The 16795-nt window shown below is 46.5% G+C and overlaps 1 protein-coding gene across 1 annotated transcript; it reads right to left on the bottom strand.

The window, feature by feature from the left end:
* Window positions 1-118: 118 nt before the first annotated feature.
* ADORA2A (adenosine A2a receptor) lies at window positions 119-9127 on the bottom strand. Its single transcript, XM_082491458.1, has 2 exons — window positions 8702-9127; window positions 119-1130 (listed from the first exon to the last, which is right to left on the bottom strand). The coding sequence occupies exons 1-2, from the start codon at window positions 9049-9051 to the stop codon at window positions 170-172; spliced, it is 1311 nt and encodes a 436-aa protein (XP_082347584.1). The 5' UTR covers window positions 9052-9127; the 3' UTR covers window positions 119-169.
* Window positions 9128-16795: the final 7668 nt, after the last annotated feature.

Here is a 16795-nt window from a genome sequence, read left to right as displayed (position 1 = left end):
TTCTCCAGTCTAGTATTTAGGATCATCCCAACAGTCCTGGGTAGGGACCCCTTTCTCCACAGCGATCTGAATACACACCTCTCCCCCCGCCCCCCAACCTCCCTTTCTGCCATGGCAGAGGTCACCAATGGAAAAAAATAATTCTACCAGGAAGACTTTGAAAGTCTCATCAGGAAACTTCCGCTGCTGCAAATGCTGCTCTTTCCAGATCTGCGTAAGACACCTGAGCATCAATTAGCTCTTCACTGTGAAGCTCCCTGTTCATGCATGCATCTGAGAGAATCCCATTTTTGCAGGAATGTGGGAGATGCCCATTTGTCTCCACGTCCAGAGCATTTCCATTCTGGTGCCATTCCAAGCCAGCTTTGCATTTGTTTAAGTCCTGCTTTTCAGGATCCCTGTGGATCTCTCCATTGGTGTATACCTCTAATGCATACTCACTGATTCGTATGCTGGCGTTCTCTGCGTCCCCACCGTGTGTGGAAGTCCTAGAGCTGGCTGTTCCTGCCTTGAACGGCTCCTTCCGGCCCAGGATATGCTGGCTGATGATTTTGCGGAAGGTGTATCGGAACTCCCTGATTCGGTAGGCATAAATTAGAGGATTTACAACCGAGTTCGCGTGAGACAGGATAATAGCCAGATACATCAGCCAGAGGGGAGCGTGGGCACAATTTGGGCAAAAAAGGGTAAAGCAGTTAATAATATGTAGTGGAAGCCAGCAGACTGCAAACAACCCAACAATGATGGCTAAAGACTTAGCTGCATGGACTTCCTTCTGCAAAGTGGAGCGAGAACGTTCCCCATGTACCATCTTGTTCTCCATCTGCTTGAGCTGTCGCCGTGCTGCCATGAAGATTTTCAAGTAGATACCAAACATGAGGAGGAGGGGCAAAAGCACACAGGCAAAGAAGTTGTAGTAGACCATGTACTCCATGGTGACCACAGCCTCAAAGAGACATGCTACCATACTGTTGCTGCAGTTGATGGGAGAGGACTTATTGGAACCCAGCTCTTCGATCTGAGAGCGATTGTGCCACCCTAGCATGGGCGTCAAGCCGATGATGAATGATAATACCCAACAGATGGCAATGATACCTTTAGCTCGAGAGCCAGTCACCAAGCCATTGTACCTACAAAGCAGAGGAAACAGGAAGTACGTGAGTATCATTCAACAAGCCCCTGACACCCAAGCAACTTCCCAATGGCCCAATGTCCCAGAAGACAGAAGAAAGGCACCTGCTCCTTCAGATGTGCTTTTGAACACAGATGTGCCGTGCAGACCCCACCCAGCACAGCAAGGACTCCACGGTGACATTGTATGCCACTTATTTCCCTCCCCTTTCCTTTAGGCAGTGAACAGGCGACAGACAGAAAAGCAGGGAAATTCATACAGTTTTCATCTGTCTTCCTTCACTACACCAGCCCGCTTGGCCATGCACATAGATCTGGCAGCCTGGATAATCAGCAGCACTGCTCTGACCCTTGGTGATAAAGACCACTGAAGGCAGAGGTAGTTCCTCCTTTCTGGCAAAGGCACAGCCTTGTAGCATGGAACCGCTAGGTCTGTCTGGCAGTAGATCTGTAATCCAAATGGCACAAAAGAACTCGGAGGCACAGTGCCATCAGCCCCCTGTCCACATTCAGGTGTGCTCCTGGGAAATTCTGCTGACTCAGCTGCAGAAGCCAGGCTGGCATCACCTTGCAGAGCACCTCACTCTGCTCCACAATAGCACTTTCAGGAAGGCCAGCACCACCAACCCTCCTGAAATAACTGAGACAAGTCAGCAGTTCTCCTCACCAGCCCAGCTAAGCTGACCCCATGTCTTTCCCAGAAAGGAGGAATTAAGCTGAGGACAGTGCTCCGACTACTGTGTGCTGTGGGCTGCACTGCATACACCAAAGGGGACTTCAGTGGTGGAGGTATCGATACGCCTGGCTGAAGCCAGCGCTCTTTGCAGTAAATTCTCCAAGATCTGTTGAAAGAGACAGTAAGCAACATGTAAGAATCTGACAGTGCAACCAGGGCCATTGGTTTGTTTGAAATACCAGCCAGTTCCCAAGGCCTCACAGGTTACTGCGAGTCCTGAGCCGACTCCACCAGTTCTTCTCTCTGAAAATGTAGATCAGGGCAACAGTTTAACATTTCAACGCAATTTCCTTCCCTTGGTAGCGTTTAGCATGGAAAATAGATGGCAGGATTCCCACATTGTCCAGTTTGGGTCCCACACTGTACTTGACCCCATGTGTCTGCGATCGGACAACGGTAGCGCTGGGCTCCCAGTGTTTACCCAATGCTCTTTCTCCCTGTCTCCAGAATTCTCTCAGCAAACAAACATATAAAAAAAAAAATATAATCCAACAAGCCATAGAAATCTTTCCATCTCTCAATGAAATAGTTACTCCCACAGGTTCATGCTCCCATCCCAATGCAAGTTCAAGACAAGGGAGGAGAGAGGCTGCTTTTGCCAGGCACAGCACAGGATGGAGATCCTTCATGTGCTTTAAATCCCTGCTGATGGGCCTTGGAAAAAAACTGGCTCCACACAAGACCCAGCAGGCTTGCGTCTCTCTTCCTCAGTTGCATTTCAGTATCAGAAAAGAGGGAGTGGGCGAGAGAGCCAACCACGCGATTCCCAGTACCCAAAATACACTGAAATCCTCCTTCCAGAAATGAGGGAGGGATTCAGCTGATTCTGAGAGATAAAAAAGTTTCTCCAGCAAGTAGTGGATCCTGCTCAATGCTTAGAGGATGCTAAGGGCACAGCATGGATGGTAGCAGGGAGCTGCTCACTTTCAGACCTCACCGACACAGCAAAACAGCATCTGCGCTTTGAAAAGTACACTTCAGGGAGCAAGAGATTGGCTGAAGGCACTTAAAGCTTGGAAAAACAAAACCCAAAAACTCAAAACCCTGCAGCCCTGGAATTGGCTACATCTTGTCAGAGGAATTTTGAAATTGTGCAGCTGTTATCCCACGACTAGAGATGTCCCTTCCCTTCCACTAAAAATATATTCATTCCTGCTCCAGGCAAACACCCCCCCACTTCTCCCTCCCTCTTACCCTCTGGGGATTCCCATGCAACAAACTTTACAAGGCTTAGGAACAGCACTTAACCCAAGCAGCCGCCTGCTTTCCAGCTGCAGCGTAGTGTGCTGGCAGCGGCAATTATCAACCTATTAGCGAGTGTACTTCCATTACACCTTGCTCAGTATCTCCAAGGGTTAAGAGAGAAAGCTACCAGCATCTTGTCACATAGCGTGTGGCACTATGTTGACCAGGTACCCACTGAGAAGCGTCCATTCACTTGGGAGAGCTTGATTTCTAGGACTCACATGAGACACTGCTGGCTGACTTGGCTGAGGTAGGGTTATTGTCCAGACGGACTTTCCTGGACTCATTCCTGTTGTCCACTTAGACATGTCACCAGGATGGCATTGAAGAGTTTGTGCACCTGTCTAGGCATCTTTCTAGGCTCACGGCAGCCAACCCAGAGCAAATCTCTGTATGCCCTGTGCTGTACGGCGCTACATGGTAAGTTCAGGGCTTCCAGGGCTTCACGTAGACTGTGAATTGCTGGCACCTATGCAGGAGACGCAGCCCGCTGAAAGGAGCCGGTCACACCTACAGCCCATGTTCTGCATACTTGGCAGGTGACTTTGTAGCATGTCTGATGTATCCAGACAACACTGGATTGTCTGTGCACAAGCAGTTCTCGTGCTTCCTGGAAACACTGGACTTGCTACACAAATGACAACTTCTACTCGTGAAATTCCAGACACAAAGAACATTAGTGAAGAGCATAGGGACAGTCATGGTGGAGTTGAGTGTGGAGACAGGATCACCAGACTCCTCCAGAAAACAAACCCCACTTTTGCCGCAAACACAGGAAATTGTGGATGTTTTCCCCAAAGTATTTTCATCTGCCCTGCTGCTTTCCCAACCATGAGGCCGGCAAACTGACTCCAGGAGAACAGCTGCACCTGGTGAATGCACAACTCATCCATGCTGCCTAAAGTAGCTTGGCTGAGCATGTGACACTTCTGGGTCCTTGGCCTAAGCTCGGTGTCATCGAGACAAGGATTCCTGCAGGAATCCATAGTACCTCACTAGCCTGATTCGTAAACTACGAAGCTGGGTGGAAGACAGAGCTGGTATAAGAACCACAGGGCTCTAACACCTCAGGTAGAAGTTAAAATCTTTCCATACATCGCATGATACGTAGCTGGCCTAACTCATCATCACAGCATCCAACCAGTCTGCTGCCTGTCTTCCAAACCCACCTCTGGTCACAGCACTGCACATCTTGGCCAGATGGCTCTGCCATGCATGGAACATGTTTCAGACACATTTACTGCATCACACCAGAAAGCCTGTGCTCAGCGTTGAGGGCACTGGGCTGTGATCTGAATTCCAGCAGGGCTCAATGGTTTTTAACAACTCACTACAAAACACTCTTCACTGAACACACCCCTCAACAGCCCACACCTCAGGCAGCTGCAGTCACAGGGGGCAAGACAAAAGGAGGATATTCCATCCCTATTACACGTATCTGGAAATGCGAGACACTGACAGTCCCAGATCATCCAGGAAATCTTGTGGAAGAGAAGAAACCAAACCCGGACCTTCTCATGCACCACCGAAACAACCCTTTCCCAGAAAGTCAATCAAGAAACTTTCTCCCCTATTACCAGGTGCTGATACTGGTGCTTGTCTGCGCGATGGCGACTGGATAGGGTGGGATCCCATAGGTGGGCACAGGGCTCTAAACAGCAGAAGCAATAATGGTGGGCAGGCACCACTTCTTTGCTCGTGGCACAATATCAGCTTCCAGACTAAAACCTTGGTAACAGCAAGCTCCACTACCCATGAAGCCACAGACAACTGGCACTGCTTTCAAAGCCATGCCCATGGCTGTTCAGAGGAAGGCAATTCTTCTTCTTTCTTACTAGGTTGAATCTGCCCATAATCTATTTGACAAAAACATGAGCACATGTAGGAAGTACTTGTCAAAGTCAAACGGCTTATGGTAAACAGGGAAAGAAATTGGATATGGCTGAAAGTCGCAATAAAACCTTAAATTCCCAATTCACTAATTCAGATGCTCATATATGAGCATTTGAGAAGGCAACCCTAGAGAATTAAAGCAACTGCTGAAACAGACTGTTCTTCACACAAAGGTCCCTCCCGTGTCCTATACTTTACTCAGGTTTGTGTCCATCTCCCCTGTTCTTCCCCCCCTAGACTTTGAGAAGCCAGTTCTTCCTGTGCAGCACCCCTAGCCTGGGGCAGAGAAGCATCCCAATGCCACCTCAGAGCTGTGGCTTCAGTCGCCACTACGCGGGATAAATCTGTTGCAATGCTCCAAATATCAGGGACCTGCACCTTAGTAATGCTTTCCCAGAGAAGCATCCCAGCGGCTTCAGCAGTCAGTCACCTCCAACCTTCATCAGAGGAAACGGTCTGCACTGCAGCAGGTTACAGCAGTTGGCACTGTATGCCCGGCGTAAGTATTTATGCCACCGGTGAATACCTGAATCCAGCACACAGAGCAAGCAGTAACCTGAGAAAACTTTTCCGTTTGGCTGCAAGAAGAAAAATTTCTCCTCTCCTTCCAGTACACCGGAGCTACCTGTCCTTCACCATGGCAGTGTCTTTCCCACAAACGCCTGCACAAGAACACGTGGCCGGGCACTGTGCCATCGGAGCATTTGCTGGCACCAAAGAGCCTGGAAAGCTGCAATTGTTCTCGGCCCATGACTTCATCCCGGAGCTCAGACTTGCAGCCAGTTTTGTTTAGAACACCCAGGGGTTTTATATCAGCGAGCACAGGTTTTCAGGTACCTGCCATGTTAAGAGGCACAGTTCGGATTTTAACCCAGACTGAACAATGGCTCGGACCCACTTCCTTGGGAGGGCTTTATTGCCACTTGCGGAGTATTACATTTGTATAAAACCTGGCAGAATTCAGCAAAGTGCTTGAGGAGTTTCAGAAAGTTTATCAAATTCTACAGTGTTTTAATCATTTGGAAGGTAGAAGCCATAAGATGTTCACAAATTGTTTTTTATGTATTTTTAAATTTTACCTATAGATGTCTTTCTTCACTGCAATTTTTTGGGGGAGGGTCTTTTATCCACAGAAAAATCATTCCAAAGGTAACTCCAATTATGTTCTGAGGTGTCCAAAACCAAGCAGCATCAGCAATCCCACTCTTCTGCCTCCTTAACGCTGACAGTTTGTGTGGGAATACACATCCACATATATATCCACTGAGATACCCTCCTTTGGACGAATCAGGTATGAAACAGTTAAAAAGAAAAAGGAGAATCAAAAGTAGGTTTGGTCCTTTTCGGTTTCATTAGAGTAAAGGAAGTCCAATTTATTATTTTTTCTTTAAGAGCATTCCCCTAACGAATATTAGGAATGCCTGGTGTTACCTTTCTTGTCCTCCGAGAAGAAGAGAAGAGGCTTTCCCAGGCATTAAAGGATTGGGTGAAAACGTTGCATCTTTAGTGGCAGAACTTTCCTTCCAAGGGTTTGACACATTTTTGAGACAACCAGGTATTAGAAAGAGACGAGGATTTGAGCAGTCTGAATCATACCACATTTCCCTCTTCAGCTAATTAGTTTTCACTTTCTCAGCATGTCTGAGACTATAAATCTAATGTTTATTCATCCATAAATTCTTAAGGAGAAACACAATTGACAAGTTCTTTGCTCCTACTGTAAAAGGACAAACCAGTAGAGGACAAGGAGGGGGATGAACCCATGGATCTACCTGTGGGTTTCTGCATCCAATCAACTCCACTGTTTCTGGGGCGGAAGAGGGTGTGCTCTGTTTTTTCAAAAACAAAATAGTGAAACCAGTACAGTGCACTGATGAAGTCTGATTTTTCTAAAAGACTCCTTACTTTGGTGGCTGTTCCAGGAAATTAAATTTTCAGGACAATATAGTTACAATGATACCCCCCAAAATGGGCAGAAATCCAGATTTTAAAAATCCTTCTCCTGGCAAGTCATCCTCTAGCAATATGAGCGCTTAAACTGTCAGCAAAAGTCTTCAGAGTTAGCTCATGAGAGATGAATTAAAGATATTAGCTCTTCTCAAAATCATTTCAGAGGCACGCTCCTGAGGGCTACTCTACATATGTTGCTTTGTACCATTTAATCATTATTTTGGTTTATAAACTGAATCCATCTATACGCAGAGCTGTAGAAAAGTGGATAGTCCAATTTATAAGTAACTAATATCGATAGAGTTTTCTCTGCAAAGGAATGGAATAGTTATTCCTTACAAGTACACCAAAAGTAAAGGTACGACTATAGGTCTGGAAACCAATTAACAGCAGTGTTACAGCAGCACAAGGTTACTGAGGCAAGGCTTCAGGAAAGACTATGCTGCACTGGTCCACATGGAAAGGTAATCTCCGCAGCTCGAGGGAAAAGAATGCTATTTTTGAATGGGAGGTTTGTGTTAATTGACATAAGTGCTGGATGGCCAAAGTATTCACAAGAGACAAAACTAAATTGCACAGGTCAACACAAGTTATTTAAGTTCAACAGGAGTGAGGATGTCCAAAATCTCAAACTTGAGAGCACAATGATCAGAAAGTTGTTCCATTTTTGGAGCCACATTTGTTGTTCAGGATAGGCAGCAAGTCTCTCCACTCCTGAGAGCGTGCTGCAGCCTCTTAAGGACAAGACGGGAAGGAAGGAGACTCCTACACTTTGCCTGCACGGGCCTCTCCCGGGGCTTCCTCTGCATCTTTTGAGCTTATTGAATCACTCGGAAGCATTGTCACACAGCATTCAAACCCAGCCCACAAAACGCAAGGCTGCTTCGCACCCCCAGTCAGATACATCCCACCACAGCAACGTGCTTCTGGAAAACTGAACTGAGCAGCAGCCCCTGTGCGGGTGGCAAAACTTCCCCTTGTGCCACATGAGCCTCCCTGGTCGCGTCCAAAGTAGCAGCTAGTCATATTCAGCTTGCAAGTTCTAATATTGAAATGTCCTTTTCTTCCTTTAAACACCACAGTAGAGACCACAGAATAACCATCTGCAGGTCTAGGTTGGGACAAGCCTCTGCCTTGACCCAATACATGCTTTTCTTCCAGAGGCGGTGCCTAACCTAGTCCAAATCTTCCTAAGGCCCATTTCTTCACAGCCTGCTGCTTCTCCTCCTTCACATTTAATGGACCCCCCCCCCAGAGAAAACCCCCATCTGCACTCTCCACAACCCTGCTGCTACAGCTGCAGGCAGAGTCCCCCATCCTCCCCATGGGGAAGGAGATGAGTTGACCTCACCCCCTTTCAGCCCTCTACCGTGTACTGCTTTAGCTCCACTTTCCCACGGGGATCCTTCTGGTGCTGTTGGCTGCAGTGCAGAGCGCAGGTTATTCATGTTACCGCACGATCCTGACTAAATATGGAACGGCAGCTCCTAGGCAGTGCCACCGCGATGCCATAGGCACAGACCATATGAGGACAGAGAAGAACTGGAAAAAGAAGCAACCAGAAAATCCAGCAGCCAAGGCAGCCTTCAAGACCTAGAAAAGTTTTTTTTCAAACCACAAGAGAAAGTGCTGATCCTCATTTAACTTTTCCTTCCTCTATTCACGTCCAGGTCTGTTGTTTTTACCGATACTCACCCCTCACCACCCTAGCCCCTGCCCGTCCCCCCAGCCCAGCCCTGGGCTTACCTGAGGGGTATGCGGATCGCAATGATCCTGTCGATGGCAATAGCAAGGAGGCTGAAGATCGAGCTCTGAGTCAAGACCAGGACGAAGCAGGCAATGAAAAGGCAGCCATAGAAGAAGGCACAGAAGCCAGTGCTGATGGTGATGGCAAAGGGGATTGCCAGCATGCCCACGGCAATGTCAGCAGCAGCCAGGGACACCACAAAATAGTTGGTGACGTTCTGCAAGTTGCTATTCAGATAGACGGCCCAGCAGACCAGGATGTTCCCCAGGATGGCCAGCACTGCAATGACCAGTTCCAGGATGATGTAAGCTACGTCTGAGAGGAAGTCTTCTGTCTCATGTACTAGCATGGTGAGAACGACCAGGCCAATGTGAGAACGTGCCGTAAAAGCTCAGCGTTCATATCTGCGGAGCACTGAACAGCCAAGACACCTCAAAGCTGCCTGGGGTCTGAAGAGCACTCAGCTGCCAGCCGGTGAAGGTTGCTCACATCCACCCTTTTCTCCCCATAGCTGTTTGAGATCTTTACAGTAGCAGGTGTCAAGAAAAGAACCCCCACGGCTTTCCAACTCCAGCAAGGTGGATTAACCAGGTGCAGAATAATTCAAACTCCAGCAGACGAATGGACAGGAGAATATCTCACATAGACATACACTGCTCCCCGGGCCACATAGTCCAGCAGGCAACACGACACAGAAAGGGTATTGTATCGCAGTGTCACATCGGCTGTGACTTTTTGTTTCCTGTTGACAATTACACTGCTAGTCATGGCTTCCTGTCATGTAGATACCTACTAGCAACATCCTCCGGTTCTCTTTTTCACCTTTTCCCGCTAGGATGTGGGGAATATTCTCTTCAGCTGAAGCAAATATTCAACTTCTTCACTTGTAGTTTCCTTTACAAAAAAAAACCAAAACAAACAAAAAACATCAACCACATACGCTAAGTAATCAGCTCTACGAAGGAGATGGAAAAAGCAAAATCTCATTAAGTGGCACATTAAATTGATAACGGATATTAAAGAGACCTAGAAGAATACATCATTGGCAAAAAATCTCACATTTTGTCTATCCTGAAAGCTGCAGAGCCAAACCCAAGGTTCAGGAAGGCAGTATTTCACAGTGGTGATGAGAAACAAGGGACGTTTTGTTTTTGAGGCTACCAAGTGAGCTGGCACTTCAGCAGCTGCCCAGTACTCTGCCCTGAAACACGAGAGCCCCGCTAATTATGCCTTGGCAAGAGCTGTGGCTGAACAGAGGAAAGGTGGAGGAGCCTTTTCACATACACCTGACTCCCTCTGATCACAAACACAAGACTTGAGCCATCACGTGCTGCCCACCCTCGGGTACTTGGCCACGGAAGCGGGCTGCACTAATACGCTGCTCTGCGATGGCACAAACCTTCATTCATAAGGGGCTTATGTTGCTGACACGTGTGGTCACCACCCTGTTGCTATACCCAGTCTCCATCCAGTGCACAGATACTGGAACGTGATCAGTGGCAGGGAGAATAGTTTGAGGTATGTCAGACAGTGACATCTCTGACGACTTTCCCACTGATCATGCACGCTCTCTGGAAGGGTCTCTGCAGGTTTCCCTCCTGCAAGAGCATCATTTTCGTTCACATAAATCTTTATCCTATAAGCAAATAATTTATTCATTATACCTGCATTGTTCGTAGTGTTCGTTGCATCCACAGATACAGGTCAGCACCATTCTTCAACTACAACCAGCCAGAAACACATCCACCAAGATACACCTCTCCCAGAAACACAGACATAGGCCAATGCCAACGTCATCTCTCAAGTATACATTCATGCTCCTGCGGTATCATGCACACAAGTCTAGCACTACAGCTGGCGCCGCTTGCAAGGAAATGTGGTCCCTACAGCTGCCATTTCATATGAACAGATACACATCATCTACGTGTTTGCGTGCCTCACTCGCACACTCGTACGAGGTCACCTTGTACCTCTGCTTTCAGATATGGGGACATTTCACCACTGTTTCAGCTAAAAATATAGTAATGGAGAATACAGTTCCCTGAGCTTCGTTGCACAGTCAAGAGATAATTGTCTGCTGTCCTACCCTGTCAGTTCCAGAGTGGGTTTGCAACCTTATTAGCAAGCTTTCGCAGTAATATTTTCTCATTAATTTAAGAAAACAGCTACTTGAAACATCAGAGGGCTGGGGGAAAGAGAGAGAGAGCAGTAACTGATAAATCACTTGAGCTCGGTTTTGGATGCAACGTGAACCTCTAAAACAAAAGATTTTTTGGACCCCATCCACAGGTGATCTGGTGGGGTCTAACCCAGCAGGGTTTCATGCCTTCACAGTTCACTCTGGTTTCAAGTCAGAAACCTCATTTCTCAGGATAAAATAAAAGGGTAAAGACAGTGATAATAAAAGAAAATATGATTAACTTGTGATTCACATCTGATCTCAGGAATATAATCTAATTTTAGACCTTTCATTGATTTAGAGCTGTATTGCTAATGCTGCATTTGAAAGGAAAGTGAATGATTCTTGGTGGTTTGGATGTGTTTCAAAACCCTAGCTTTTTCTTCACCTCCAGCAATCTCGTTTATGTGTTTTGTTTGGTTTGCGTGGAAGAAATCAACAGGAGAGATTAGTTTGTGATCTAGCTATTAAGAGGAAGATAAAGATCATCCATTTAATCTTTTCTAAAGAACAAAAAAACGCCAAGAAGTCTCTATATTGTCTATCTTCCTCTAGCAAAAACTTCAGGTTTCCACTGACCTCCTAAAGATTGCTTCTACTTTCTTGAATTTCAGGGATGTCAGCAATATGCTCCTACATCACTCTGCTACCATCTGATTGCCCATTACAAATCCCAACAGGTTTGTTTCAAAGCAGTGACACTGAAAGCTAACACCCCCCCGCCCCAGCCTGACTTCCAGGGAAGGGGATTAGAGTTAATATAAAATAGAAATAAAGAAAACCTGGTGGGGGAGAAAACAGAAGGGGCAAGATGAAAAATAAACAATGCTTTGTGAGTGTGTGTGTGAGCAAGAAAGAGGAAAAAAAAGAGAGGAAAAAGCTGTTCGGGGCAAAAACCCCAACAACTAAACAAGAGAAGTAGTGGGCAAAACAGGCCCGTCAGAGAAGGACAGTGTGTGCGCCTGTCAGAGGTATGGCACACGGCTCTGCCTGAGCGCTCTGAAGCTGGTGCAAGCTCCCACGTCTCTTAACATCGTGGGAGCAGAGACAGCGACGGGGTAACACTGCGGCAATGCAGCAGGGAGCGTACCGCTTCCCAACGTGCTCACACGTTTCCATGCAGGTCAAGCCCATGACCGAACTCCAGTGTCAGGACAAGTTTAGAAAAATTTAACAAATTCCTGTGACATACTTAGGCCAAAACTACTGCTGTGTAAAATAAAACCACCATAAACTTCCCCACAAGCTACTCTGAGATGAATTCAAAATAACCGAAGAAACCGCTTTCTGAAAGGTGCCAGATTGAGAACTGGTCACGTTAATCCTGATGCTGAGAAGATCTACTTAAAGTCCTGTTATGTTGCTCTGGCACCTCGTATTCATACCACATACACCTCAGCGAAGAGGATCAAAGTGAAATTACTGGGATATTCTTCCCCATTTCTGAGCTTCCTTTAGGAGGATTATGAATCCATATTAATCCCAGATGCATTGTTTAACCTGACCCTTTCAATGGCTCACCTTGAACTCATTTTCCAAGAGGACATGGAGGGAAGGAACAAACCCACGCTGCGGAGGTCCCCCACATACTAACCGTTCAGCACAAAGACAAAGCTGGAATTGCCTACAGCTTTGCATGTATCCTGAAAAAGCACAATGCTGGAATCTGAAGTTTAACGAACACATCACATACTGTTTTCTGACACAACAGAGCTTTTAACCTTCTACTTCAACTGCTTGTTTCATGGTCTGACGTTAAATTTGAATTTTTTATCTTGGAATTTTTTTAGTCCCTTGTTTCCCCTCCCCTTTCACAAACAGTGGCCTGATTCTTCAACCCAGGCCTTAGCAATTTATTCTGAAGCAATCTGTGAGATGTTATGTCCAGAAGAGGACAACGTGTCCTTCCACCCTCTGCTCTCAGATGGGCCGGAAAACACTTGAGAGTTCTGCAGAGGCAGCACATCTTGGAAGAGAAATGAGCGGAGCTGAGCAGGTGTCCCAGCCGTGACAAAACAACATTTTGTGTCTGCTTCAGCGCCGGCGCTTCTGCAGTAGCCACTGACATTGGAAAAAGCAATTATTAGCCGCACAACCCCAGCACGTCAGCAGCCTCACCTACTACCTACAGAAGGTGCCACAACCCGGGAGGTTCCCACGTTCAACCCGAACTCGCCCATCTCTCCTCATTCATCTCTTGCAGCGTCAGCCGGCTATAGCTTTCACCCGACACGGTCACAAGTCTTCAATTGTAGAAGTATTTGCAACTTGCTTTAAAACAAGAAGAGGTTCAGTCTTTCTGCTCGTATGACTAGAAATTTACTGCACAGGGACAAAATGAAATACAGACCACCTAGAGAACATGACACACAGAGGCAACACAAAATTTATTATAGAATCATCTACTTCATCCAAGACCCAAAGGCTCAGCAACCAGGTCTGACAAGACAAAATTAATTAACAACCTGCTTTACTCACTGGGGAAGTGTATATTTAACATCTCAGGCCCTAGAGGGATCAATATTGCAAGCTTCTTGAAACTTAAGAAAAATAACCTGTATCACACAGCCTGCTGGACAGCTACAATTAGTATTTCTTCTTAAGCCCGTCTTTTATTTTGTTAATTGGATTAATTCCTCCTTGATACCCTGGGCTATGTTCCGGCCTTTTCCCCATTATTAAATAAACCTTTTTTGCCACTCACAAACCTGTGAAGCTGTTGCTCTGTTCGTTTTTAGTGACTTGGAACACTCTGTTCTCTCTCATATTTCACCCCCAATGAAAAACTGCTCCTTGAAAATTCAATAAAGCATCTGAACAGCACGTTCCCATGAAGCAATTCACCACTGAAGCCGAAGCAAGCTTTTGTTTGGCATCTCCAGTTAGCTTCGGACTAAGGGGTTGCCCCTTCTCTCTCCTGAGTGCCAAAGGCACCAAGGTGAGCCCTTGGCCACTGCTTGGCTCAAATCACCCCCCTCAAACGAGCCCATTCCCTGCTCTCAGCCCCTTCAGGATGAGCTCAGTCATCCTGGGTTTGGATGCCCGGGCTCCGCCACACTGGTACACAGAAGATGCACCTTGCTCTGCATGCCAGGCTGACATATATGACGTCTGTGACGCTTCGGTTTGACAGCTACTCTCAGCTGTCAGCCAAAACTCCAGGGGCTCATCAGCCCTCAGGGCACCCAAGGCAGTCTAGGGGCAGGTAGGTGACAGGCAGCAGAGGACTGGTTTCTCTGTCTGCTTCAGGACGGGGTAAGCAAGGCAGCAGGCAGCTCACGAGGCACGGGAGGGGGCTTCACCAAGGCTCCCTCCACAGACCCCAATCTAGCATCTCCTTCTGACAACATCACCCTTGGCAGGTACCAGCCATATACAGATTACCTGACTCCCTTAGAGAAAACCCTTGAATTCACACACGGCTGTACGCAGAAAAATTGGTGCTGCTAAATCATTTGTTTCCCCTTTCCAAAGCCTGGAGGGGGAGATGCCTGTCAGTTTTCATCCTCTTTTTGAAATCCCTTCAGCTCAAAGAGAATCTCCCTATCTTTTAAATCAAAGACTCTAAGAAATCTTGCCTCTCCCCAATTCTTTAGAGGATCAAGTCACAATAAATAAGCCAATGTGCTCACGGGCAGTACACAAATTTGCAAAACAACTCAGGCTGTAAAACGTAACGAAAACAGCTGTCCTTTCAGGGAGAACGATAAGGAAGGCAGCAGTAGCTCTCTTCTGCGTTGCTCAATGGTTTCCTTTCTGAAGTTCAATATTTTATGAATACTTCACGTAGTGCAGCTTCCCCACACCCCTGACTGCTGACACGACGGCAGTGTGCTTGGGGCTCTCAGCGAGCATCCTCACTCCTGCCTCCTGTCGAAGGATGAAGAGACGTGGCTGGGTGGGGCAGGAAAGAGAGGAGGAAGGAGGCATTACCCCTCTAACTAAGACATACTTTTTCTGGTTCCCCTACTTGCTTTATTATTGGCTGTTGGCTAAATGATCTTTTAGGTCATCTGCTTACAGTAATAGGAGGAAATTAAATATTAATAATAGACTATTTCCCTCTAGACTGCTCTTTGTTAACAAAGGATACAAGTGAAATAAAGCAGGCAAAATTATCAGCTCTTGGTTTTCAGGTACCTCAACCTTCCCTGGAGTTACAGATGCTCAGTGCCCTGCACACCTGCCCGTGTGGACACCCACACAAGCGCAGAACAGAGTGATGTCTGGAAATCCTTGTTCCATCAAGGGGTTGCGCATGGCAGTCAGACCCTTCCAGAAGATCGTTTCAGACTTTATCCAAAACATAATCTGAGCCACTAACACTCTGACTGCAAAAAATGCAGGGCTGAGTATCTTTTGAAGCACAGAGCTCTCCATTTGGGGAGTGAGGTCTTCCTCCCTTGTAAGCCCTACACTGGGGTAACAAGGTTTCTGGATTGGCTTTGCAAATTCTCCCGAAATACTGAGTAAAATGAGGGCTTCGGCTCTGCTGAACTTGGTCTAATCCCCTCTTACAGGAAAGCAACAGTCCTCCAAGACTCAAAACCTTCACTCCGTGTACTTGGGGAAAGGCAAAAGAAATGGCTCTTCAGAGATCTGTACTGTCCCTTCTGACAAAGATCATAAATGGGGAAGAGGGACAACATTTCTGCTTTATGTTTCCATCTCAGCTGCAGTCCAGGCCGAAGCATGGTAAATCCGGGTGTAAAGTCTTTATTGACTAGGGGATTACTCGAGACACCCATACCACTGCAGCAGTGACAGCAACAAGAAGTGTAATAAAAATCACACCCTTCAAGCCTGTCCTATGTCCCTCTTCTCCTGTTTATACCCCATATAAAAATCACAAACCAAAAATGTCCGAAAAGTGAAACCCCACTGGACAACAAGCAAAGGTCGTTACACAGACGGGCTGGCTAATAGGAATGGCTAATCCCAAACCAATATTTCAGCTTTGCCTCCTGCCCTCCAAGTGCTACCAGTGGATTAATTTTTATTGCAGTAGCGGAAGAGCAGACTAGAACAGAAAGCATTTAACCTTTTTTTTTTTTTTGCCTAAGTGGATGTTATAAATGTTTAAAAGCAAGAAAAAAAACTCACAGTAATTATTCCCATTCTAATGGTCACAAAAAGCCAGGGAGGGCAAAACTTAGTAAGGCTGAATGACCAGCAGTTAAATAAGCCAGATCGAACAAACAAACAAACAAAAGGGAAAAGGTTCCCCAGTGCTCACTAGAGTAAAGTCTCACTGGGCAGCAGGCATCAGGACGTATTGCCAAAAGGCACAGAAACACATTGGATTTTTGAGCAAACCATTTGTATCCGGGACTGATGATGTTGATTTACCTACAGTGGCATTTCCAAAAACAAAAAATAGAGCATTTGGATACGCTTTCATAAGACAGACATGTTAAAAAGCGTAATTAAAACCATGTACCATGGCCAGAAACACGTTCCTGCTGCCAATATCATCCACAATGTCTCTGAGGAGCCAGTTTTCCTTTCCTGTGCGAGGGACGAACTCAACAGCAAACTCTGCCTCCCCACAGCCCTAGTAAAGCCAGCTGTGTTCATACACAAGGAGCATTTCCTTCAAGAACAAAATAAGAGAAATGAGGAAACAGGATATCAAGAAGAGGTGACCCACTGAGGAATACAGGCAAGGGAGGAATTTGCTCTGAAAATATTTATCATATTGCTAATGCATCCATTCTGGTATATTTTAAAATAATGGAGTAGACTTCTTTCCAGATGTGACTTCACCTCTCATTCCTACAATGAAGTTTCCAGACGGGCGGTTGAGAACTGGGTACATCTGTTCCCTCCCCCCCCCCCCCCCCCCGTGTTTTTATCCAGTTGTTCCCAAGCCCTGCTTGCCTTCTCTAACTACAGGTTTACCCTCCATCAGGCT

Source organism: Vanellus vanellus (assembly GCF_965231255.1).
Source record: "Vanellus vanellus genome assembly, chromosome: 16".
Taxonomy (NCBI): Eukaryota; Metazoa; Chordata; class Aves; order Charadriiformes; family Charadriidae; genus Vanellus; species Vanellus vanellus.
The sequence above is the reverse complement of the archived record's forward strand: the minus strand, read 5'-3'. Positions and strand labels throughout refer to the sequence as shown.